We start from the raw sequence: 23,739 nt of genomic DNA, 5'->3' as shown, positions 1-23,739 counted from the left end.
AAGGTAATCCAGGGCCCGGAAGTAGTAGATAAGTGTTGTATGCAGTTATGTTGTGTGAGGTTCCAGCTGGACACGTTTACAAAGAGCTCATTATTATTATTATTATTATTATTATTTATTTATTTATAAAGCGCCAACATATTCCGTGGCGCTGTACAATGTAAGAATACAAACAAGGGATACATAATGATACAGACAATGATATACATGAAATATGAACACTGATACAAGATACAGCACTGCTGATTACAATTTGATTTAACATGATGACTAAAATGTATAAATGTCTAACAGAGTTCAAGCAATTGAATTAATAACATTCCATGACACAAAAGGGTGAGAGCCCTGCCCTTGTGAGCTTACAATCTAAAGGAATGGGGTGGAAACAAGAGGTGGGGGAAGTATACAGTATATGTACAGGCAGTGTGTAATTAGGTTATTTAGTGGGTGCATGGCCTAAGCTAGAGAATATGCTTGTCGGAAAAGGTGGGTTTTGAGGGAACGTTTAAAGATTTCGAAGGTGGGAGAGTGGCAGATGTGTTGTGGAAGGGCATTCCAGAGGAGGGGTGAGGCACGTGAGAAGTCTTGTACACGTGAATGTGAGGAGGTAATTGTAGAAGAGGATAGAAGAAGCTCGTGTGCAGATCTGAGATTGCGGTTGGGTTGGTTCAGCTCATTGAAGATGGCCAATGAGGTTCTGTTGAATCTGACTTGTATGCCAATTGCAGACAGCTTGGATATGAGGCCAGCCAAATGCACTCTCCTCTAGTTTAGATTGGCAAGTTCTAATTGTGTGTGTGTGTGTCTCCATTTCTCCTCCCCTCCCTCTCTTTCTCCTCTTTCCTCCCACTCTCCCTCCTTCTTTCTTCTTGGTGTTTGCGCATTGAGTCCTAAGGGAGAAAAGCGCTCTACAAATATTTTGTTGTTGTTGCTTCCTCTTGTTTTCCCTCCTCTCTCTCTCTCCCTCTCTTGCTCGCCCCCTCTCTCGCCCTCTCTCTATCTCTCGCCCTCTCTCTCTCTCTCTCTCGCCCCCTCTCTCGCTCGCCCCATCTCTCGCCCTCTCTCTCTCTCGCCCCATCTCTCTCTCTCTCTTTCTTTCTTTCTTCCTTTATTTCTTCCTTCCCTTGCTTTCTCTATCTTTTTCTCTCCCCCCCCCCCCTCCCTTTCCCTCCTTCCTTCCCTCCAGCTCTATAATGCATTACACAGCTTACAGCCTGCAGGCATGTATGAAGTTGTAGCTGATACTGTAGCCGAAAGGCTACAATTTTGTGATATGTGAATTATTTGTATAGAGGAATGCATTTTAGCACTAGGCACGCTCGCATGGGCACTTTTTTGTACCCCTGACGAAGCCCCCATTTTAAGGGGTGAAACATGTAGTGTTTTTCTACGTAGAGTGTTATTTTATTGTCTATATAGCAGTGTGAATTGAGGTAACCCCTACCACTAACTATTGGGGTTATCAATCACTACCGAGCCTCAAACCGCTGATCTTGTCACTACACAAATACGTCCAGTAGCACCACCGAAGTTTTTAATCGTATTTATTTAAGGTTAAGTTGTAGGGCTCAGCCTTCTCTAATAAGGTTATTATTTGTGTCTCTATATACTATATGTGGTTCTGCCAGGCTTCCTCTGCTTTGTGCAGTGAATGGGCCTCATGCTGTTGTGTTGCACCTGCAGGAGATTACCCGATACTGAGGGCGGGCCAGACCTACGAGTACACCAGCTGCACCACGTTCTCCACCACCACCGGCTACATGGAGGGCTACTACACATTCCACCGGCTGGACAAGAAGAGCGAGGTCTTCAATGTGACTATTCCACGTTTCCACATGCAGTGCCCAACCTTCCGCGTGTCTAACCTTGCCACAGTAAGTAAGTCACCCCCGCAGTGTAGCACACTATCTGAGGAGGACACGCTGGGTGAAGCCTTTCTTCTGCTGTTGGGATATAGGACCACAACTTTTATTTTTTTTACCTTTTGATTGGTGGCTTGTTTCCTGTCTATCATAAACTGGACATCTGAAACTAATAACTCTGCCACCTCACATTTCAGAGAACTGAAGGAGCTTTTGAGTAGCCTGAAATTGCAAAGTCTCCCTAACACTGCTACTGCCTATAGAGCACCCCCTAGTGGCTGCAGCTCTGGCCTAACACTGCTACTGCCTATAGAGCACCCCTTAGTGGCTGCAGCTCTGGCCTAACACTGTTACTGCCTATAGAGCGCCCCCTAGTGGCTGCAGCTCTGGCCTAACACTGCTACTGCCTATAGAGCGCCCCCTAGTGGCTGCAGCTCTGGCCTAACACTGCTACTGCCTATAGAGCGCCTCCTAGTGGCTGCAGCTCTGGCCTAACACTGCTACTGCCTATAGAGCGCCCCCTAGTGGCTGCAGCTCTGGCCTAACACTGCTACTGCCTATAGAGCACCCCCTAGTGGCTGCAGCTCTGGCCTAACACTGCTACTGCCTATAGAGCCCCCCTAGTGGCTGCAGCTCTGGCCTAACACTGCTACTGCCTATAGAGCACCCCTTAGTGGCTGCAGCTCTGGCCTAACACTGTTACTGCCTATAGAGCGCCCCCTAGTGGCTGCAGCTCTGGCCTAACACTGCTACTGCCTATAGAGCGCCCCCTAGTGGCTGCAGCTCTGGCCTAACACTGCTACTGCCTATAGAGCGCCTCCTAGTGGCTGCAGCTCTGGCCTAACACTGCTACTGCCTATAGAGCGCCCCCTAGTGGCTGCAGCTCTGGCCTAACACTGCTACTGCCTATAGAGCGCCTCCTAGTGGCTGCAGCTCTGGCCTAACACTGCTACTGCCTATAGAGCGCCCCCTAGTGGCTGCAGCTCTGGCCTAACACTGCTACTGCCTATAGAGCGCCCCCTAGTGGCTGCAGCTCTGGCCTAACACTGCTACTGCCTATAGAGTGTCCCCTGGTGGCTGCAGCTCTGGCCTAACACTGCTACTGCCTATAGAGCGCTCCCTAGTGACTGCAGCTCTAGCCTAACACTGCTACTGCCTATAGAGCGCCCCCTAGTGGCTGCAGCTCTGGCCTAACACTGCTACTGCCTATAGAGCGCGTCCTAGTGGCTGCAGCTCTGGCCTAACACTGCTACTGCCTATAGAGCTCCCCCTAGTGGCTGCAGCTCTGGCCTAGCACTGCTACTGCCTATAGAGCGCCCCCTAGTGGCTGCAGCTCTGGCCTAACACTGCTACTGCCTATAGAGCTTCCCCTAGTGGCTGCAGCTCTGGCCTAACACTGCTACTGCCTATAGAGCCCCCCTAGTGACTGCAGCTCTGGCGCTTTGAGTCTGCCAGGAGAAAGGCACGATTTAAATGTTCTGTGTTTGTTTGTTTGTGTATAGGAGAATATACAGGTGATGTGCTTTAGTTAATATAAACCAATAGGATGAGGCTACCCTCCTGCATCATTTGCATGTTCACACCCCTCACAGCTTCCTCATTGACCAGAATTGTGAGCTGGCAGCATGAGTCGCTTGACACGGATAGAAAACCGCAGAAAGCTGCCAGTTATTCTTTTGCTGCTGAATTACACATTCTAACATATTTAAAGTTTACTTTCACTCTTGTTTAGAGAATGCCAGGAATGTCTTCTATTTGTCCTGTAGTCACTGAAGCTTTGTCTCTTTGTGTTTTCAGGATGAATGCTGCAATGACTGCTTCCTCCACGACGATGACTCTACCGACACAGACGACTATGAAGAGAGGAGGCGGGTTTACGATATGCCCAACCCTCCCATCCACTGCCTACGCCACACCTGAAGAGTCAGGACTTTAGCTAAGCCTATCGTGAAGATCTATACGTGGAGGGTTTTGTTTATTTCTATAAGATGTAAACTGGACAGATGCCTTGTGTCTTCTTTTTTGTTGTTTTTTTATCAACATGGTTTCCGCCTTACCTTCATGCCCTGTTTGCTGTTTATGCAATCACTTTTACATAGAGCAGCCTGCGTAGGAAGATCAGGGGTTTCCCTTTCAGAGGAGCAGGGACAGGAAGTGCGTTGCGTCACCCTCAGACCCGCCACTGTGTTTGCCCTTCTGTTTCTGCCCCCTTACCTGGAGCTTGTGCCACCTCCACTTGTGCTGCACAGCGAGTATCTTCATCAGAGGTCTTTGAGTGTAAAAATACGTCTGACCGGTGCAAGGCCGTGAGAGCAGGCTTCACAAAGTGCCTGCGCGTAACTTTATTGTTTTTTGTAAAACTTTAGTGTGCCTTAAGCTCTAAGTCAGGGCTCCGGCGCTCTCTCTACCCCAAATACCCACAATGCAATGCAGGAATGTCAGCAGCCAGTGGAACGGCGGCTGCATTGCATTTTAGGGCGTGCGCTTTTGTCGAGCTGGTGAGTTTATTTTGGTTGCAGCGGAGGTGTAGTGTGGTGGCATAAGCTTCAGGGAGAGGTGGATTATGTGAGCCGAAGTTTGTAGCTTCTCACTGGGCCCATGTGGCCTGGGGCTTCTCCCTCCATTTTTCAACAAGGGCAAAGTAATATTTTAAGGCAGGGCTTTCTTAGGGTCATAGCCAGGCCGGTGTGTAGGATGGACTGAGAAATGGAGAAATGTGTTCTTGTTGCAGAACCACACCCTTCTTCACTCAGTCCCATCAGTTCATCTAAAGAGGAACTGTTACCAAGAATTGAACTTCATCCCAATCAGTAGCTGATACCCCCTTTCCCACCAGAAATCTTTACCTTTTCTCTAATACATCATCAGGGGGTCTGTATAGCTGATATTGTGGTGAAATCCCTCCCACAATGTGATGTCATCACTGTGGTCCTGACAGTTACCTGTCTGTGAACCTCGTTGCATTGTGGGAAATAACGGCTTTTTTTTCCAACTGCGAAGCAAGCAGTACCTCCCTCTGTGCGCAGGACTCTAAGTAACGAACATTCCGTACAGACCAACTGGCAGGACTAAAGATGTCACCACCAGTGACACATTTCAGAATGTAAATCAGGGAGAAGAACGATTTTACAATGGGCAAACACTGACTAAATCATCTATCAATTAATATTGTTAAAAAATAAGCAATGTTATTCATTATGTTATTTTCACTACAGGTCCTCTTTTAAGCTGTTCCAAAAATGAGGACCTCAGCGTTTGAGGGGTGAAGTTGGACAGCACTGTATTAAGGGATACTCATGACTGCAAATTAGGCTGCAGTATTCAGCTTGGTGTGGCTCTTGCATTCACTCCAGAAGCAGCTGTGACACAGACTGGTTACTAAAAGTCCCAGAATGCCCTGCGGTACAGATCACTATGACATTCAGAGTGCTAGCCTGAAACCCGCTTCTTCAACAATCCATGGGGCATTCAGCAACTGCTTACCGAGCAGCACCATAACGTGCGTTCGTATATATACGCCGGCGTTGAGCTGGGCTGCTGCCGCTCAAATTCCCGGCGGCGTTGAATACTATTTCTCTCGCCGAGCCATCGCAACTCTGAGGGAGGTGTAATTTGGGGTTCCGTGTATTACCCTTACGCGCCCTGCCCACTTTAGCATTGCTGCTATAGTGGCGCCTAGTTTCACGCTTACTTACACCCAAAAAAACTCCTTCACCATTACCTCCCCACCCCCCCGAGGTCCCTGTTCTGCTGGCCAAAGATGGATGGTTTTTATTTTTTTTCTGTCTGTGTCCTCAAGGTCGATCTCCCCATTTCCACTAAACAAACCTGTCCGTTGCTGAATAAATGTAATTGCCAGAAAGGTCCAGTGATGACATTACATGGCCTCTTCAGTTAGGTCCCTGGTAGGATTGGCCAATTCTGGCTTGTATGCAAATTGAATGCAGCTTGGGATTGGGCAAATCCACAGGAAGTGAACCTCATTGGCCATTTTGGTGTGTTCTAGAGGCAGCAATGAGGGGGCGGAGCACAGGGCACGTCAGCCACCCATTTCCAGCTCTTTGACAGACTAGCCCCTCCCCTCTTTATTTTCGTCAGTAGGCTGGTCATAGTGTCAGTGTGCGATCGGGGTGCAGCGTCGCCGTTTCTTGGCCCGTTGTTAGAAGGCTGGTGTTGATCACTGAGGAGGGTCTGCTGGTAATTTTACTTAGCAGAAGTCACATCCGTTTTTACAGAACTTTTTTTTTTTTTTTATAGTGCACAATCAATGTGAAGTAAAGGTCTATAAATTGCATATGAAAACATTGCCTGAACTGGGGATAGATGACATCTTATATATTTTGCTTATGTTCTGCCATATTCAGCTGATACAAAACTGACATTCTTAAAGAGACACTGAAGCGAAAAAAAAATATATGATATAATGAATTGGTTGTGTACTATGAATAATTACTAGAAGATTAGCAGCAAAGAAAATATTCTCATACTTTTATTTTCAGGTATATAGTGTTTTTTTCTAACATTGCATCATTCTCTAATATGTGCAGATTACACAACACTCAGCATTCAAAATGAGTCTTTCAGAGCAGTCTGTGAACTAATGACCTCTCCTCTAGCAGAGAAAAAGTAAATAGTTCAATAACACTTGAGATAATAAAAGTCAGATAACAGCCCTCTCCACGACTTTGAAAGTCGCAGAGCTTAATTGCTTTTTTGCATAGAGATAACAACTGGAGTTTCTCAACTCTTCCTGTACTGGAAACAATTACACTGATGTATCTGATCTTAATGTTTTATTTCTTAGCTGTACTACACATACAAATCATAATATCATCATTTTTTTCCGCTTCAGTGTCTCTTTAAGTCCCTCCCCCCTCTCTCTCCTCCTCTCTCCATTTCTCACAACCCCTCTCTCTTTTTCTCCTCTCCCCATTCTCTCCACCTCCTTGTCTCTTTCTCTCCTCTCCCCTCTATTTTTCTCCACCCCTCTCTCTTTATCCTCCCTCCACCCATGTCTCTCTCTCCTCCGCCTTACTCTCCACCCACGTCTCTCGACCCCCTGCCTTACCCTCCACCCACATCTCTCTTTCCACCCCCCTCCCTTTCTCTCCCCCTCCCTTCTTTTCTCTCTACTGTCCCCCCTTACTCTCCACCCACATCTCTTTCCTCTTCCCTCCCTTCCATTCTCTCTATATCCATGCATGGATATCCATCCAAGTCTCTCTCCAACCCCTTTCTCTCTATCCCCCCCCCCCCTTACTCTCCACCCACATCTCTCTTTCCACTCCCCTCCCTTCCATTCTCTCTGTATTCCCCAATTACTCTCCACCCATGTCTCTCTCCACCCCCTTTCTCTCTATCCTCCCCTCTTACTCCACCCACGTCTCTCTCTCTCTAATCCTCTCTTCCACTCCTCCCCGATCCCTTCTCTCTCTTGCAATTCCCTTATTGGTAGGGAAATGGGTGTATCTGGTTCTTGGACATAACAAGCTTTTGTTGAAGATTTAAGGTTTTTTTTTTGTTTTGTTTTTTTTGTTACAATAATAATTTGTATAACACTGTAAAAAATATCCTGTAATCCTCAGATTTCTGCTCAGCTGAGAATAATTATGTTATTTTGTGATGGTTTTTACATGTTTTTGGTGGATATGGTCACCGTTTATATTGTCCTACCCCTTAGCTTTACGTCATAAATTGGGGTTTGCACAGCGAATGCACAGAGCTCTGTACACCAACACTAAAACCAAAGCAGCCATTTTGTGGGTTAAAACTTTATTTATAAGAATTTTTTTAATGTATGGTGTGGATCTATCATTCCAACAAAATGGCTGCCACAGTGCGCTGATGGAGACTAAACCGTAGCCGAAAAATTTTGTATAGGAGGGACCTGTATCCATGGTAACAAAGCACGACTTTGCTCAGTGTCTCAGAAAATGAGATTTACTGCTTCAGGATATCTGAATATAGTGCCAGAAGCAACCCTGACCTCCTTATCCTGTTCAGTGAAAGTCAGCAGTAAGTGAGCAAAATAGCAGTCTGTCACACAGGATCAGTGCATCCTGTAGGCATAGTCACATGACAGGGCTCCAGAAGAAAGTGAAAGTAACTTTTTTTTTTATTATTTTTTATTAACCATTAGAAAGGGTGAGCTCAATGTTGCACAGCTTACTATAGGCATAGTCACGTGACAGGGCTCCAGGAGAAAGTGAAAGTTTTTTTTTTTTTTTAACTAACCATTAGAAATGGCCAAAGCGACGGTAATAGTTCCAGCTTGCATGCACGTTTAATAAGCCAAATAGGCAGGAAGTGCATTTCATTGGCCCAATTGCAGGCAGAATGCAATTTGCATGCAAACCCAGGATTACTAGAATTTCATTGGTGATCTCTATTAACCATTTCAGCCACTTGTGAAACATGATTCTTTTTGTTTTTCCTTAGCAGTGATCATAGTGCGGCGGATCTATTGGAGTGTAGCGGAATCATGGAATGTAACGTTAATTTAATGTGGTCAGCAGGGCCGGGCCGAGACATAGGCTGGAGAGGCTCCAGCCTCAGGGCGTAGTGCAGGAGGGGGCGCACAATTCATTCAGCTGTCATTCCTAATTGTGTATGAAGCAGAAAGAAATAAGAAAAGGGGATACATGACAGTGACTGCAAGCCATATAACTAGATATTAAGGTGTTGGGGAGGTTATGGGCCCTGTGGCCCTCTTAGTGTAATAGCAATCATTGTGTGACAGCTGGAGTGGTAGGGATGGAGGGGCGCACTTTGCTGTCTCAGCCTTGGGTGCTGGAGGACCTGGTCAGCATTATTCAAGTGGCACGATCACGTTATTCTGAATTTATTAAGTCCCTCAGAGGGGCTCACCGTTCCGAACTCCTGACCCACATTTGCCGGGTGGGGGGAGGGGGCTTCACTAGTTTACCAACCGGAATGTTCTGAGGGGTATGAGAGGAAACCTGATTGCCTGGAGGGAAGCCAGTGAAACTGTCCATGAGTTGCTTGTAACCCTTGGAGTTGATGCAAATTGTATGCTATTTTACACAACGTCGAATTGGACCAATCGAAGGCAGTAACTGCTGTATTTGATTGGTCTGATTACAAGCTGCATAACATTTGCATCAACTTGAAATGACTGGCTTCTAACTGACCACCCTTATTGGCGTCTCATGCGGATACAGGTCACGGACCTATAAGGATTGTCAGCTCTTCCTACGAGGGAAATACGTCCCGCTTACGCTTTGCCTGTTGGATCGCATATATTCGTGACACAATCATCTCTGAGTTTAGTCATGTGTGGAAAAAAGGGTGCGTTTTGTTTTTCTTTCTTTTGCATAATTTATATAGCTTAATTTTAAGATGACATTGTCATATAAAATAATACATTTGTTAATAAAAAAAGAAAAACAAATAAAAGGTGTAAGAAGGAAGCTGGATGCTCGGTGTATGATTTTTACGTGTCTTTCCTTCCTTCAAGAGAATCTGTATTGTTAAAATCACACAAAAGTAAACATACCAGTGCGTTAGGGGACATCTCCTATTACCCTCTGTCACAATTTCGCCGCTCCCCGCCGCATTAAAAGTGGTTAAAAACAGTTTTAAAAAGTTTGTTTATAAACAAACAAAATGGCCACCAAAACAGGAAGTAGGTTGATGTACAGTATGTCCACACATAGAAAATACATCCATACACAAGCAGGCTGTATACAGCCTTCCTTTTGAATCTCAAGAGATCATTTGTGTGTTTCTTTCCACCTGCAGCTATCTTCCACTGAAGTGTCAGGCTGTTTCTTCCTGCAGAGTGCAGACAGCTCTGCCTGTATGTAATTCCTCAGTATGTGAAAGCCCAGCCAGCTCAGAGGAGGATTTATCCAGCTTGTAAAAGATAAGAGAGAAGCTGCTCTAATCTAAATAACACACAGGCAGTGTGCAGAGAGGGGCCTGGAAGGCGGAGTTCATAGCAGAACCACAACACTGAAGAACTTGGCAGCCTTCCAGACACAGGCTGACAAGTCTGACAAGAGAGAGATAAGTTGATTTATTACAGAGATGGTGATAGTAGAACGTGCTGCAGTAAGCAAGAGCACATTAGAATAGCTTTTGGAACTTGTAGGATGATAAAAAACTGGATGCATTTTTTGTTACGGAGTCTCTTTCAGGCCCGGCACGTCCATAGGGTCAAACGAGGCAGATGCCCAGGGCCCCAGATGATTGGGCCCCTCCGGTCTATCCCAAAATTAATAGTGGACCTATCCCCCCCCCCTGCAGACTACTTGCCACAGAGTGAACTTACCTTTCTGGGCTGCACTCACCTCTTTTAGTCTGTGTTGGCTACTAACTCAGGGGGCCTGTAAGCACGCTCTGGGGCCCTGGAGACTAAGCTTGGACATCACAGAAGACAGACTCAGCTATAATGATTCCTGAGCAAAGCCAGACTGAATGCTCAGTTGAGGTTTTTATCAGAGCTTATAACAAGAAGACTGAGCAGTGAAAAATAAAACAAAGAGCAGAGTAGCTGTTTACGGTCATGTTCCCATTGATTGATATATATGGTAAAATATATAAGGGTGCTTAGTCTCTGGTTCTCTTTAAGGTACAAGGTGTTTTTGCTGAAGGGGGGGGTGGGACACGCGTTTGGGGGGTCAGGCAGCCAGATACCCAGTGAGGCTTGTTGGGCACGGTGCCCCCCCACCCCCCTGTAGCGAGGTGTGTTCCCCCCCCCCGTATGCAGCAGCCATTACTCACCTTCCAGGCTCCAGCGATGAGCAGCTGTGGACCGCTTCGGACGGTGTTGTGTCTGATTGCGCTGCCTGAGGATTTGCGCTGCTCCGCATGTGCAGTAGGAGGCTGTGCGGCCACAGTTCCTATAGAATGATGCTGCTGGAGGTAAAATACTAAATATCTCCGCTCCCAAATTTTCAGGGTAGGGAGGGAACCCCCAGAATGACCTCTATGCCAAATTGCAGCCCCCGAGACCCGCTGGTTCCCGAGATAGATTTCTCTAATCTATCTCCTGAACCAGCGGGGCTCGGGGGCAGCAATTTGGCATAGAGGTCGTTCAGGAGATCCCCTCCCTACCCTGAAAATTTGGGGAGTGTAAGAGGTGTGGGAGCGGAGATATTTATTATATTACCATCAGCAGCATAATTAACTTCACACTGAGCATGTGTGCTACTCAGTGTGGAAGGGAGCCCCGGAACCAGCATGCCTGCTACTCAGTGTGGAAGGGAGCTTCCGGGCAGCACAATCAGACATTACACCGGCATCTCCGCTCGTACTGACTCTCAGTTCCGGGTTGCAGCTTGATGACATCATCAAGCCGGGACCCGGCACTTATGTCAGAGAGAGCAGGCATCCCGGCGAGAGCCAAGGGAAGTGCCGATCGTCATGGGAACGTCAGGGAGGTGAGTGGATCCTCTTCTTCCCCCCCCCTACCGCCGCATCAGTAACAGGGATCACTACAATCCGCCGGCGATCGTAGTGATCACATGATCAGCAGCCATACGCGACGGCTCCTGATCACGGAGGGGAGATGTCAGCTGTCATATGATAGCTTAGTCTCCCCCACTCGGGTGCGCACAATCGCGTCGGGAGCGGAAACAGCAGGCGGCATAGATCCTACGCCGCATAAGGCTAGAACAGCCACAAGTGCGGCGTAGGATCTAATACAGGCGGTCCCCAAAAGGTTAAGCTGTTCGAAAAGATGCATGAGGTCCTCGGCCTTTGAGGACAAAGCAAGGTTTTCTGGTGATCGCCGGAGCTTGGCGCAGCTACTGCAGTAATGCTATTGTCTGCGGCCAGCGCACGGGTAATTCAGGGATCTGTCGCTTGCCGGACCCCGAATTGCATCTCCCTCCGGGTTGCCAAAAAAACTCCGGGCACCCCTGCTCTGTGCTGGCTTCCTGTTCAGAGGGCGAGGTCTTGAAATCTCACTTCCTGTTTTCCACACATCTACAGCGGGTTCCGCCAGCATGGAGACTGACGAAAACGCCCAATAGACATAAAATAATCAGCGCCAACCACATGAAGTACAAAGTCTGGCTGCTCAATTCTTCAAACAGAGACAAATAAAACAGTAAAGATCCAGCGCTCTGTGGACTCTTTAAAAGTATTCCATAGTTAGGTTGAAAACAGACATCCGTCCAACCAGAGGAAAAAAAAAAGTTAAAAACACCATCCTGAACCTGCATATAGCCCAGTTGATCCAGGGAAAACTAAAAACCTTATAAGGCCTGGGCCAATTAGCCTAAAAGGGAAAAATTCCTTCCCGACTCCAGATGGCAGTCAGATAAATCCCTGGATCAACTCTTCTGGGATTTACCCAATAACTATGACCCTGGATGCCCTTCAATGCAAGGAAAGTATCCAAGCCCTCTTTAAAGCGGTATTGTCACCATAAAAATCAAATTTCAACAGCAACTGGTCTGAGTGTATTAAGTGATAAAGATGCTAATCCTGCATTCAAAACTTTTTCTGCTGTTATGATTTGGAGTTATCACATACTTTAGGAGCGCTGGCCCTTTAGTAGTCGCTGCCAAATAATTGCATGCTGGGGTTTCTTTTTATCTATAATATATTCCTCTTCTTCCCTTTATTTCCCTGCTTAGTTTCTTATCTGAAACCTAATCCCCTACTCACTTGTGTTTACAAGCAAGGCTGAGGTGACTCAGCGATTGGAGGAGACAACAAAAAAAGTAAAGGGCAGAAATGACATCACGAGTTAGCCTTAACTGTGGGCAAAAGACATGGCGCCCACCAGGAACAGAATTCTCAACATTTACTATATAACATTCACTGAAATCAAAACGTGGACAGTACAATACATGTGTTATGTAAGTAGATCAAGTATTTATCTACTTATATATGTGTTTTTTTCCCTGGCCTAGTATGGCTAATCCTACTGCTTTAAAGAGACTCTGAAGCCTCAAAAAAAAAGTATTTTTATTTCACAAATATGTTTAATATCTTAGCCCTAACTAAACTGCCGCATTTCCGCCGCTGTAAACTATCAAAATCCCCCCAAACTCCCTGGGGGGCAATCCAGGCAGGGCTTCCGTGTGAGGCAGAGCTATGAGCCGCAGCTCTGCCTCTCAGCGCGTCTATCAGCGCGTATCTCCGCCTCTCCCCCGCCCATCTCAGGCTTCCTACACTGAGAGGGGCGGGGGAGAGGCGGAGATCCGCCGCTGAAAGACGTGTGTGTGAGGCAGAGCTGCAGCTCATAGCTCTGCCTCTCACGGAAGCGCACAGGGCAGCAAAATCCACGACCAAGAAAGTCATGGATTTTGCGGGGGAGAGGGAGGTGGGATTTAGTTAGATTACAGCGGGGGATGCGTCGGTTTAGTTAGGGCTAATATGTTAAACAAAAATATGGTTTTTTTGAGACTTCAGTGTCTCTTTAAGTACAGGCTACTGATCTTAATAATCTTAAATAAATATAAGGTTTTATGCTATATTCGTTGTATCCAGTTGCAGTGGGCTGCATTTGTGTTGGAAGCTGTGGAGGGAGTGAGCATTTGGCACTGGGGAGTGCTGGGAGTTGCAGTACCGTGCATATACACGCTGGCTAGCGGTCTGTGATTGGGGCAGCCTGTTCTTAAGGTGAGCGCGGTCCCTGAAGGTGTTGGTAACACAGTGTGGATAAGCAGTGGTCCTTATAAAAGACACGGTGACAGTTTGACAGTTTTTGATAGCGGTTTCCCTCCATCCAGCTATTGTTTATGCAGCCTACGTTATGATTTGTATTTTTATGTTTTTTATGGGATAATTGCCTGTATGTCGTGCTGGGAGCTGGAAGACGGTGAAAATCGTTTTGGTTCAATCACATCATGGTATGTAAGCTGTCTGTGCGGCCTAGGCTAGGGTGACCAGGCGTCCTCTTTTGCCCGGACACGTCCACTTTTTCCAACCTGTCCGGGGCGTCCTGGCGGGTTTTAGAAATGTCCGGGTAGTGAAGAGCCGTTTGGGAGCCGAACGAGCCGGCTCTTTAAAGGGAGCCGAGTGGCCGAGCCAGAAGAGCCGATGCTTTCTAAAGAGCTGAGTCTCAGTCTAGTGATGGGAATTCCGACTCTTTAAGCATCGGCTCTTCTGGCTCGGCCGCTCGGCTCCCAAAGAGCCGGCTCGTTCCAAACTGCTCTAAGCCAATCAATCGCTTCTGCTCCGCCTCCGACCCCATCCACTGAGAGCAAATTGCGGAGCAGAGGGGCGGCAGCACAGGGCGGAGTTTAGGCTAGGGATTGAGTTCAGTGAAGTGAAGTCACGCTGGTGCTGCGTGGCTTGTGGGAGCAGTAATTATAGCTGCGACACAGACGCAGTAGTGCAGAGAGAGTGCAGACTGCAGAGGGCCAGAGGCCAGGGATCAGAGCGGCAGTGCAGACAGGACAGGGAGCAGACAGACAGGCCAGGGATCAGAGCAGAGAGCGACACAGACAGGGAGCAGTGCAGACAGACAAGCCAGGGATCAGAGCAGAGAGCGACACAGACAGGGAGCAGTGCAGACAGACAGGCCAGGGATCAGAGCAGAGAGCGACACAGACAGGAAGCAGTGCAGACAGGCCAGGGATCAGAGCAGAGAGCGACACAGACAGGGAGCAGTGCAGACAGGCCAGGGATCAGAGCAGAGAGCGACACAGACCGGGAGCAGTGTAGACAGACAGGCCAGGGATCAGAGCAGAGAGCGACACAGACAGGAAGCAGTGCAGACAGGCCAGGGATCAGAGCAGAGAGCGACACAGACAGGGAGCAGTGCAGACAGGCCAGGGATCAGAGCAGAGAGCGACACAGACCGGGAGCAGTGTAGACAGACAGGCCAGGGATCAGAGCAGAGAGCGACACAGACAGGAAGCAGTGCAGACAGGCCAGGGATCAGAGCAGAGAGCGACACAGACCGGGAGCAGTGCAGACAGACAGGCCAGGGATCAGAGCAGAGAGCGACACAGACAGGGAGCAGTGCAGACAGGCCAGGGATCAGAGCAGAGAGTGACACAGACGGAGCAGTGCAGACAGGCCAGGGATCAGAGCAGAGAGCGACACAGACAGGGAGCAGTGCAGACAGACAGGCCAGGGATCAGAGCAGAGAGCGACACAGACAGGGAGCAGTGCAGACAGACAGGCCAGGGATCAGAGCAGAGAGCGACACAGACAGGGAGCAGTGCAGACTGCAGACAGACAGGCCAGGGATCAGAGCAGAGAGCGACACAGACCGGGAGCAGTGCAGACAGACAGGCCAGGGATCAGAGCAGAGAGCGACACAGACAGGGAGCAGTGCAGACAGGCCAGGGATCAGAGCAGAGAGCGACACAGACTGGGAGCAGTGCAGACAGGCCAGGGATCAGAGCAGAGAGCGACACAGACAGGGAGCAGTGCAGACAGGCCAGGGATCAGAGCAGAGAGCGACACAGACAGGGAGCAGTGCAGACAGGCCAGGGATCAGAGCAGAGAGCGACACAGACAGGGAGCAGTGCAGACAGGCCAGGGATCAGAGCAGAGAGCGACACAGACAGGGAGCAGTGCAGACTGCAGACAGACAGGCCAGGGATCAGAGCAGAGAGCGACACAGACAGGGAGCAGTGCAGACTGCAAACAGACAGGCCAGGGATCAGAGCAGAGAGCGACACAGACAGGGAGCAGTGCAGACAGGCCAGGGATCAGAGCAGAGAGCGACACAGACAGGGAGCAGTGCAGACTGCAGACAGACAGGCCAGGGATCAGAGCAGAGAGCGACACAGACAGAGAGCAGTACAGACAGACAAGCCAGGGATCAGAGCAGAGAGCGACACAGACAGGGAGCAGTGCAGACTGCAGACAGACAGGCCAGGGAGCAGAGCAGAGAGCGACACAGACAGAGAGCAGTACAGACAGACAGGCCAGGGATCAGAGCAGAGAGCGACACAGACAGGGAGCAGTGCAGACTGCAGACAGGCCAGGGAGCAGAGCAGAGAGCGGAGCAGTATAGCAGGAAAAATGCCGAAGCGTAAGTGCAGCTTCACCGATGTACTGCAAAGAAAATTTCCCACATACCATCCCGGTCGTCCTCTTTTTTTGGAAATCAAAATATGGTTACCCTAGTGTAAGCAGCCATAGCTCAAGGTGAGAGCGGTTCTGTAAGGCGGTGGCTACACAAGAAAGTGGTGGTACCATATAAGAAACTGAACAGGACATATTTGGTGGAATTCAATTCAATTCAATTGATTTGATAGTCTATGCGATAAAGATTTTTTCTCTCTCTCTTTTTGCGCTTCGTATGAGGAGAGGATTAGATGTGAAGATTGGAGTGGAACTAACTCGTTTGGTTGGGGACTCTTCTCTTCACTTATAACCGGACTGTGAGGCAGAGCAAAGTGTGTGACTTCTTATGTATGATTTACATGTTGGTGAATCTTGTTGATTCTTGCAGCATACCCACAGGAAATGATAGGATTAGTGGTAAGAGTGGAGCTCGCCAAGATACTTTCATACCTTTTTTACTAAAAGATTTTATTTTAATAACTGGCAAAACCCTTTTTCCTCTATACGCAGATCATTTGTCATTGGTACAAATCTAGGCACAAAAAGCTCATCTGCCAAGCTGTTGTATTGCCCTCTGATGTATTTATACATGCTAATCAGGTCACCTCTCCGTCGCCTTTTCTCCAAGCTAAATAAGCCCAGTTTCTCCAACCTTTCTTGGTAAGTGAGATATCCCATGCCTCTGAATAATTGAGTTGCTCCTCCATGTACTCGTTCCAGAAGGTCAATGTCATTTCTTTAATGGGGTGCCCAAAACTGTATTTCATACTCCAGATGTGGCCTCACAAATGATTTATACAGAGGGAGTAGTATACTATAATTATTGATTTATAAAGAGCCAACATATTTAGTGGCGCTGTACCAAGTAAACAAACATGGGGTACATAATACAGACAATGGTGTACACCAATATACAAAATACATAATTAGTGACAAAATACAAAAAATGATACAAAATACAGAATTGGTAATGACAGTGATAAAAGTAACATGATGAATAAAATGTATAATGATTTCCAAGACACAAAAGGGGGAGAGAGCCCTGCCCTTGCGAGCTTACAATCTAAAGGGAATTGGGGGGGGGGGGGGGGACAAGAGGAGGGGTAGCCTCTCAGGATATTATTTCCCCTCTTTTTTTTTTTTTTGCTTCTGAGAATTACATGTACTTTAGCTACCCCTGCTTGGCATTGTACAGTGGGTTGCAAAAGTATTCGGCCCCCTTGAAGTTTTCCACATTTTGTCACATTACTGCCACAAACATGCATCAATTTTATTGGAATTCCACGTGAAAGACCAATACAAAGTGGCGTACATGTGAGAAGTGGAACGAAAATCATACATGATTCCAAACATTTTTTACAAATCAATAACTGCAAAGTGGGGTGTGCGTAATTATTCAGCCCCCTGAGTCAATACTTTGTAGAACCACCTTTTGCTGCAATTACAGCTGCCAGTCTTTTAGGGTATGTCTCTACCAGCTTTGCACATCTAGAGGCTGAAATCCTTGCACATTCTTCTTTGCAAAACAGCTCCAGCTCAGTCAGATTAGATGGACAGCGTTTGTGAACAGCAGTTTTGTAGATCTTGCCACAGATTCTCGATTGGATTTAGATCTGGACTTTGACTGGGCCATTCTAACACATGGATATGTTTTGTTTTAAACCATTCCATTGTTGCCCTGGCTTTATGTTTAGGGTCGTTGTCCTGCTGGAAGGTGAACCTCCGCCCCAGTCTCAAGTCTTTTGCAGTCTCCAAGAGATTTTCTTCCAAGATTGCCCTGTATTTGGCTCCATCCATCTTCCCATCAACTCTGACCAGCTTCCCTGTCCCTGCTGAAGAGAAGCACCCCCAGAGCATGATGCTGCCACCACCACCATATTTGACAGTGGGGATGGTGTGATCAGAGTGATGTGCAGTGTTAGTTTTCCGCCACACATAGCGTTTTGCATTTTGTCCAAAAAGTTCCATTTTGGTCTCATCTGACCAGAGCACCTTCTTCCACATGTTTGCTGTGTCCCCCACATGGCTTGTGGCAAACTGCAAACAGGACTTCTTATGCTTTTCTGTTAACAATGGCTTTCTTCTTGCCACTCTTCCATAAAGGCCAACTTTGTGCAGTACACGACTAATAGTTGTCCTATGGACAGAGTCTCCCACCTGAGCTGTAGATCTCTGCAGCTCGTCCAGAGTCACCATGGGCCTCTTGACTGCATTTCTGATCAGCGCTCTCCTTGTTCGGCCTGTGAATTTAGGTGGACGGCCTTGTCGTGGTAGGTTTACAGTTGTGCCATACTCCTTCCATTTCTGAATGATCGCTTGAACAGTGCTCCGTGGGATGTTCAAGGCTTTGGAAATCTTTTTTGTAGCCTAAGCCTGCTTTAAATTTCTCAATAACTTTATACCTGACCTGTCTGGTGTGTTCTTTGGAGTTCACGGTGTTGTTGCTCCCAATATTCTCTTAGACAGCCTCTGAGGCCGTCACAGAGCAGCTGTATTTGTACTGACATTATATTACACACAGGTGCACTCTATTTAGTCATTAGCACTCATCAGGCAATGTCTATGGGCAACTGACTGCACGCAGACCAAAAGGGGCTGAATAATTACGCACACCCCACTTTGCAGTTATTGATTTGTAAAAAATGTTTGGAATCATGTATGATTTTCGTTCCACTTCTTATGTGTACACCACTTTGTATTGGTCTTTCACGTGGAATTCCAATAAAATTGATTCATGTTTGTGGCAGTAATGTGACAAATTGTGGAAAACTTCAAGGGGGCCAAATACTTTTGCAAGCCACTGTATAGGTGGTGCCCCAGCATAGGCTGGTCAGGTACAGGTGCCCCAGTATAGGTATCCAGCTATAGTGGTGCCCTGGTATAGGTAGCTTGGTATAGTTGCCCCCAGTACAGGTAGCCAGGTATAGGTGGTGCACCAGTATATGTGGTTCCCCAGTATAAGTAGCCAGGTACAGTTGGTGCACTCAGTATAGGTAGCCATGTATAGGTGGTACCAGCCATAGTATAGGTGGTCTGTAGCCAGGTATAGGTGGTGACCCAGTATAGGTAGCCTGTAGCCAGGTATAGGTGGTGCCCCAGTATAGGTAGCCTGTAGCCAGGTATAGGTGGTGCCCCAGTATAGGTAGCCTGTAGCCAGGTATAGGTGGTGCCTCAGTATAGGTAGCCTATAGCCAGGTATAGGTGGTTACCCAGTATAGGTGGCCTGTAGCCAGGTATAGGTGGTGACCCAGTATAGGTGGCCTGTAGCCAGGTATAGGTGGTGCCCCAGTATAGGTAGCCAGGTATAGATGGTGACCCAGTATAGGTAGCCTGTAGCCAGGTATAGGTGGTGCCCCAGTATAGGAAGTCTTACTCACAAGCTCCCTGAGTTCCAGCGCTGACGTCACTCTTCTCTCCCCACCTCTGCTCCGCCTGTAGTTAGAGCACATTGGACATCAGCAGCTGGAAAACTTCAAGGGGGCCAAATACTTTTGCAAGCCACTGTATAGGTGGTGCCCCAGCATAGGCTGGTCAGGTACAGGTGCCCCAGTATAGGTATCCAGCTATAGTGGTGCCCTGGTATAGGTAGCCTGGTATAGTTGCCCCCAGTACAGGTAGCCAGGGATAGGTGGTGCACCAGTATATGTGGTTCCCCAGTATAAGTAGCCAGGTACAGTTGGTGCACTCAGTATAGGTAGCCAGGTATAGGTTGTACCAGCCATAGTATAGGTAGCCTGTAACCAGGTATAGGTGGTGCCCCAGCATAGGTGGCCTGTAGACAGGTATTAGGTGGTGACCCAGTATAGGTAGCCTGTAGCCAGGTATAGGTGGTGACCCAGTATAGGTGGCCTGTAGCCAGGTATAGGTGGTGCCCCAGTATAGGTAGCCTGTAGCCAGGTATAGGTGGTGCCCCAGTATAGGAAGTCTTACTCACAAGCTCCCTGAGTTCCAGCGCTGACGTCACTCTTCTCTCCCCACCTCTGCTCCGCCTGTAGTTAGAGCACATTGGACATCAGCAGCTGGAAAACTTCAAGGGGGCCAAATACTTTTGCAAGCCACTGTATAGGTGGTGCCCCAGCATAGGCTGGTCAGGTACAGGTGCCCCAGTATAGGTATCCAGCTATAGTGGTGCCCTGGTATAGGTAGCCTGGTATAGTTGCCCCCAGTACAGGTAGCATGGTATAGGTGGTGCACCAGTATATGTGGTTCCCCATTATAAGTAGCCAGGTACAGTTGGTGCACTCAGTATAGGTAGCCAGGTATAGGTTGTACCAGCCATAGTATAGGTGGTCTGTCGCCAGGTATAGGTGGTGACCCAATATAGGTAGCCTGTAGCCAGGTATAGGTGGTGACCCAGTATAGGTAGCCTGTAGCCAGGTATAGGTGGTGCCCCAGTATAGGTGGCCTGTAGCCAGGTATTAGGTGGTGACCCAATATAGGTAGCCTGTAGCCAGGTATAGGTGGTGATCCAGTATAGGTGGCCTGTAGCCAGGTATAGGTGGTGACCCAGTATAGGTAGCCTGTAGCCAGGTATAGGTGGTGCCCCAGTATAGGTAGCCAGGTATAGATGGTGACCCAGTATATGTAGCCTGTAGCCAGGTATAGGTGGTGCCCCAGTATAGGTGGCCTGTAGCCAGGTATAGATGGTGACCCAGTATATGTAGCCTGTAGCCAGGTATAGGTGATGCCCCAGTATAGGAAGTCTTACTCACCAGCTCCCTGAGTTCCAGCGCTGACGTCACTCTTCTCTCCCCACCTCCGCTCCGCCTGTAGTTAGAGCACATTGGACATCGGCAGCTGTTTTCTTGTAGCCCTGCTCTAACTACAGACAGAGCGGAGGCGGGGGAACAGCGGGGAAAGACGAGTGACGTCAGCGCTGGAACGCGGTGTGCTGGCGAGCCAGCACATGCCGAGCTTACTATAAAGGGGTTCTACTGTATACAGGATAATAATGAAGGAATAAAGTTTTGTCACATGTACACATTTTAACTGCTATTGCCGGCACCCAAATGACAGCATTTTTAGTGGAATTCCCCCCTGCAATGCTATAGCTGTAGTTAATATTACTGTCTATGGCGGCGCCCAATTAGGCATGACAGGCAACAGAGACTCGCTATACTTCTAACCTGAAAAAAGGAACCATTGAGGACAGCTGAATTGGGCAGCTCCATCCCACAACTCAGCAAAGTTGTGCCGTTCAATGCCAGGATACCATGTGCTGCTTGTGTGCGCAATGCTGAACGTAAACGCCCCTTTTTGCTGCGATTTATTGATGCTGGATGCACATCTATTAATTGTGGTGCACTGCATCGCACCTTAGAAATCCACTAGTGATATACTCCCTGCTGGGCAGGCACATCGCTGGGATTCCCGTTGGTGTGCGCATGTGCATTGCGTCGCATTCGCACTTCCGTCCTGCACACTTGCTGCGTCGCCCATTGACTTCCAGTGCTGCATAATCAGTGCGGTAAGCACGGATCATGCGGTAACGCTCTGCAGCCTTTGCGTTGGGATTGCGGCGATTTGGATACTTCCAGCGCACCGCGTCGCATTGCGTGAACTGTGCAAATCCCCATAGACTTATATGGCGCTTGCGACGGGGAAGGGTAACGCGGTGCGCAAGGGATTTAAAGGCATCCATATCTCCAAAATGGTAGATCGCATGCGAAAAACGCCCATGCATACGCAGCAACATCCAATTTCCATGAAACGCTTGCAATTTCGCACGGCTCAAGTGTTCGCCCAGCCTTATTGCCGCCGTTGCACTAAAAGTAGCCATACATCTAGTGATCATGGGCAGATTCGGCCAAGAGACAAATCTCTCTCCAATCTGATTAGAGAGATCTGTCGGCTGCACATACACCTCAGACCGATTCCCGATCAATTTCATGCTGAAATCAATGAATTGGCATTGTGACGTCGCATCCGCCGCCTTGCTGCCCTAACACTGTCCCCCCTAATCAGGGCCGGTTTAAGCAACAATGGGGCCCCAGGGCAAAATAAACCTGGGGGGCCCCCACAACATATACCCCGGAACAAAAATCGGCATTAAGGGACCTTTTTTGCAGCTGGTATAGTCAGGGTGTGAAGCCCCAATCGGTCAGAGCTCCACATTCTGGCTATCCCAGCCTGCATGGGGGACAAGGGGTTACAAAGTTTCAGGAGGGGGGACCCCACATAATTAAAAAAAAAAATCCCACACTATAAACATAAATAAAATTGGGAAAATAGGAAAAAATGCCAGGGATCTTCATACAGCCATATTGCGGCTGCATAGCGATCCCTGGCCAAAGCGCTGCGGCTGCTTATGGACCCCCTGGAAACCCCGTCAGGAAATTTATTGCTCTTTCTTTTGATGCATGTAAAATTACACTACCGTTAGGTTTGCTACTAAAAGTGACATTTACCGCATTTAAAAGTATACTTTTTTCTTTCGAAACTTTAAAATCGATTTTCTCAAAAACGATAAGGTCTTTTTGAAAAATGTTTTTTCCTCTTATTCCTAATGATCTCCTTAACATATCCTGCAAATTTAGGGTTTCTAGCATTTAAGGTGGATTTGCTATTAACCATTAAAGTCGACAGGTTTTTAAATGTGTATTTTTTTCCTTTGAAACTTTAAAATCGATTTTCTCAAAAACTATAAGACCGATTTGAATTTTTTTTTCCTCTTGTAGCCACTGGGGGCCCCTACAAGCTCTGGGGCCCTGGGACAGCTGCCTCCTCTGCCTCTATGGTAGCGCCGGCCCTGCCCCTAATGTCATATGTGTCCTCCTGCATTATACTTGACCTGTCTGTGTCCGCCGCTGGCTCCACTACAATCCGCATACATGCACCCCATGTGGTTGCCGTCGTATACGTGGGTGTGTGATGTCATACATGCGCCCCTCTTACTCCAGCAACCACGCACGGCGCATGTATGCGGATTGCCGCGGAGCCAACAGCGGACATGGGCAAGTAAAGTATAATGCGGGGGGCACATATGACATTAGGGGGGACAGCCCCGGGGGTTTCGTTGCTTATCCTGATATGGCACGCCATTACCACTATGCACCCAATCGACCACAATGGCCCAACAACTTGCAGCATGTGCGATCGACATGCTTGGCCCGAAATTGGTCACATCGTCGATCAGACATGCACTTGGTGACATCGATTTTCAACCGATTCAATTATAGTTATCGGATGTTCACTCGGCCCCCAACTCGCCTGATGTATAGGCACTTTTAGCAGACTGATGATAGCACAGCGTATTCTCAGCACTCATAACTTTGTGTGTCCGCCAGCGCTGTACTCATCCCCAAACAAGTTCCTCTACATTCCCCACGGTGAGCTGTCTGTCCGCTCCAGCATAAGAGGACTGTCAGGTGCCGGGCCTCGGGGCAGAAAGGTTTTGGCCTATCGCTCTCGCTGTACGTTTGGGTGTCTGGGAGTTGGCCTGGGAGGAATGTGAAGATTCAGAGTTTTTGCACATTGAAACTTTGTGTTTCTGGTGGAATAGTGGCGGCGATTTTGACGCCACGCATGTAAAGTGAAATGTAAAGCACATTTGGGGAGCAGTGATGTCACTGCGGCGACATACGATGTTTAACGACACAGAAGTGATGTCACTGCCATAAAGTATGATCCCCCTGATTCAATAAACTAGTTTTCTCTCAGGAGTTGCTCCCAGCAAAGGGGAGAATACTCAGAATAAGTTGTTCCACAAGTTACTGCAGTTAGATATAACTTTCCTTTTTCTTTTTTTTTTGTTCATTTCAGACTCTTTTTTCACTTCTCTTTTTATCCAGGACCAGGAATAAAACAATACGATTGTCCTATCATATCAGATGAAATAATACAAGTAAATAAATAAGGTAGCCAAGGTAACAAC

General features: G+C 47.9%; 2 protein-coding genes across 3 annotated transcripts in view; both read left to right on the top strand.

Moving 5' to 3' along the window:
- The window catches only part of FBXO3 (F-box protein 3), a gene marked incomplete at its 5' end in the record, with an annotated part of 49,761 nt that extends 40,473 nt beyond the window's left edge, over positions 1-9,288 (top strand). The window contains 2 exon segments of the mRNA XM_068261685.1: positions 1,684-1,874; positions 3,660-9,288. Of these exon segments, the coding sequence (XP_068117786.1) occupies positions 1,684-1,874; positions 3,660-3,782 (314 nt within the window).
- The window catches only part of LOC137538134 (CD59 glycoprotein-like), a 472,510-nt gene that overhangs the window by 270,450 nt on the left and 178,321 nt on the right, over positions 1-23,739 (top strand). The gene's annotated exons all lie outside the window — the stretch shown is intronic.

The sequence above is a fragment of the Hyperolius riggenbachi genome, chromosome 11 (assembly GCF_040937935.1).
Source record: "Hyperolius riggenbachi isolate aHypRig1 chromosome 11, aHypRig1.pri, whole genome shotgun sequence".
NCBI lineage: Eukaryota > Metazoa > Chordata > Amphibia > Anura > Hyperoliidae > Hyperolius > Hyperolius riggenbachi.
Note: the sequence above shows the minus strand (reverse complement) of the source record. Positions and strands in the feature narration are given on the sequence as shown.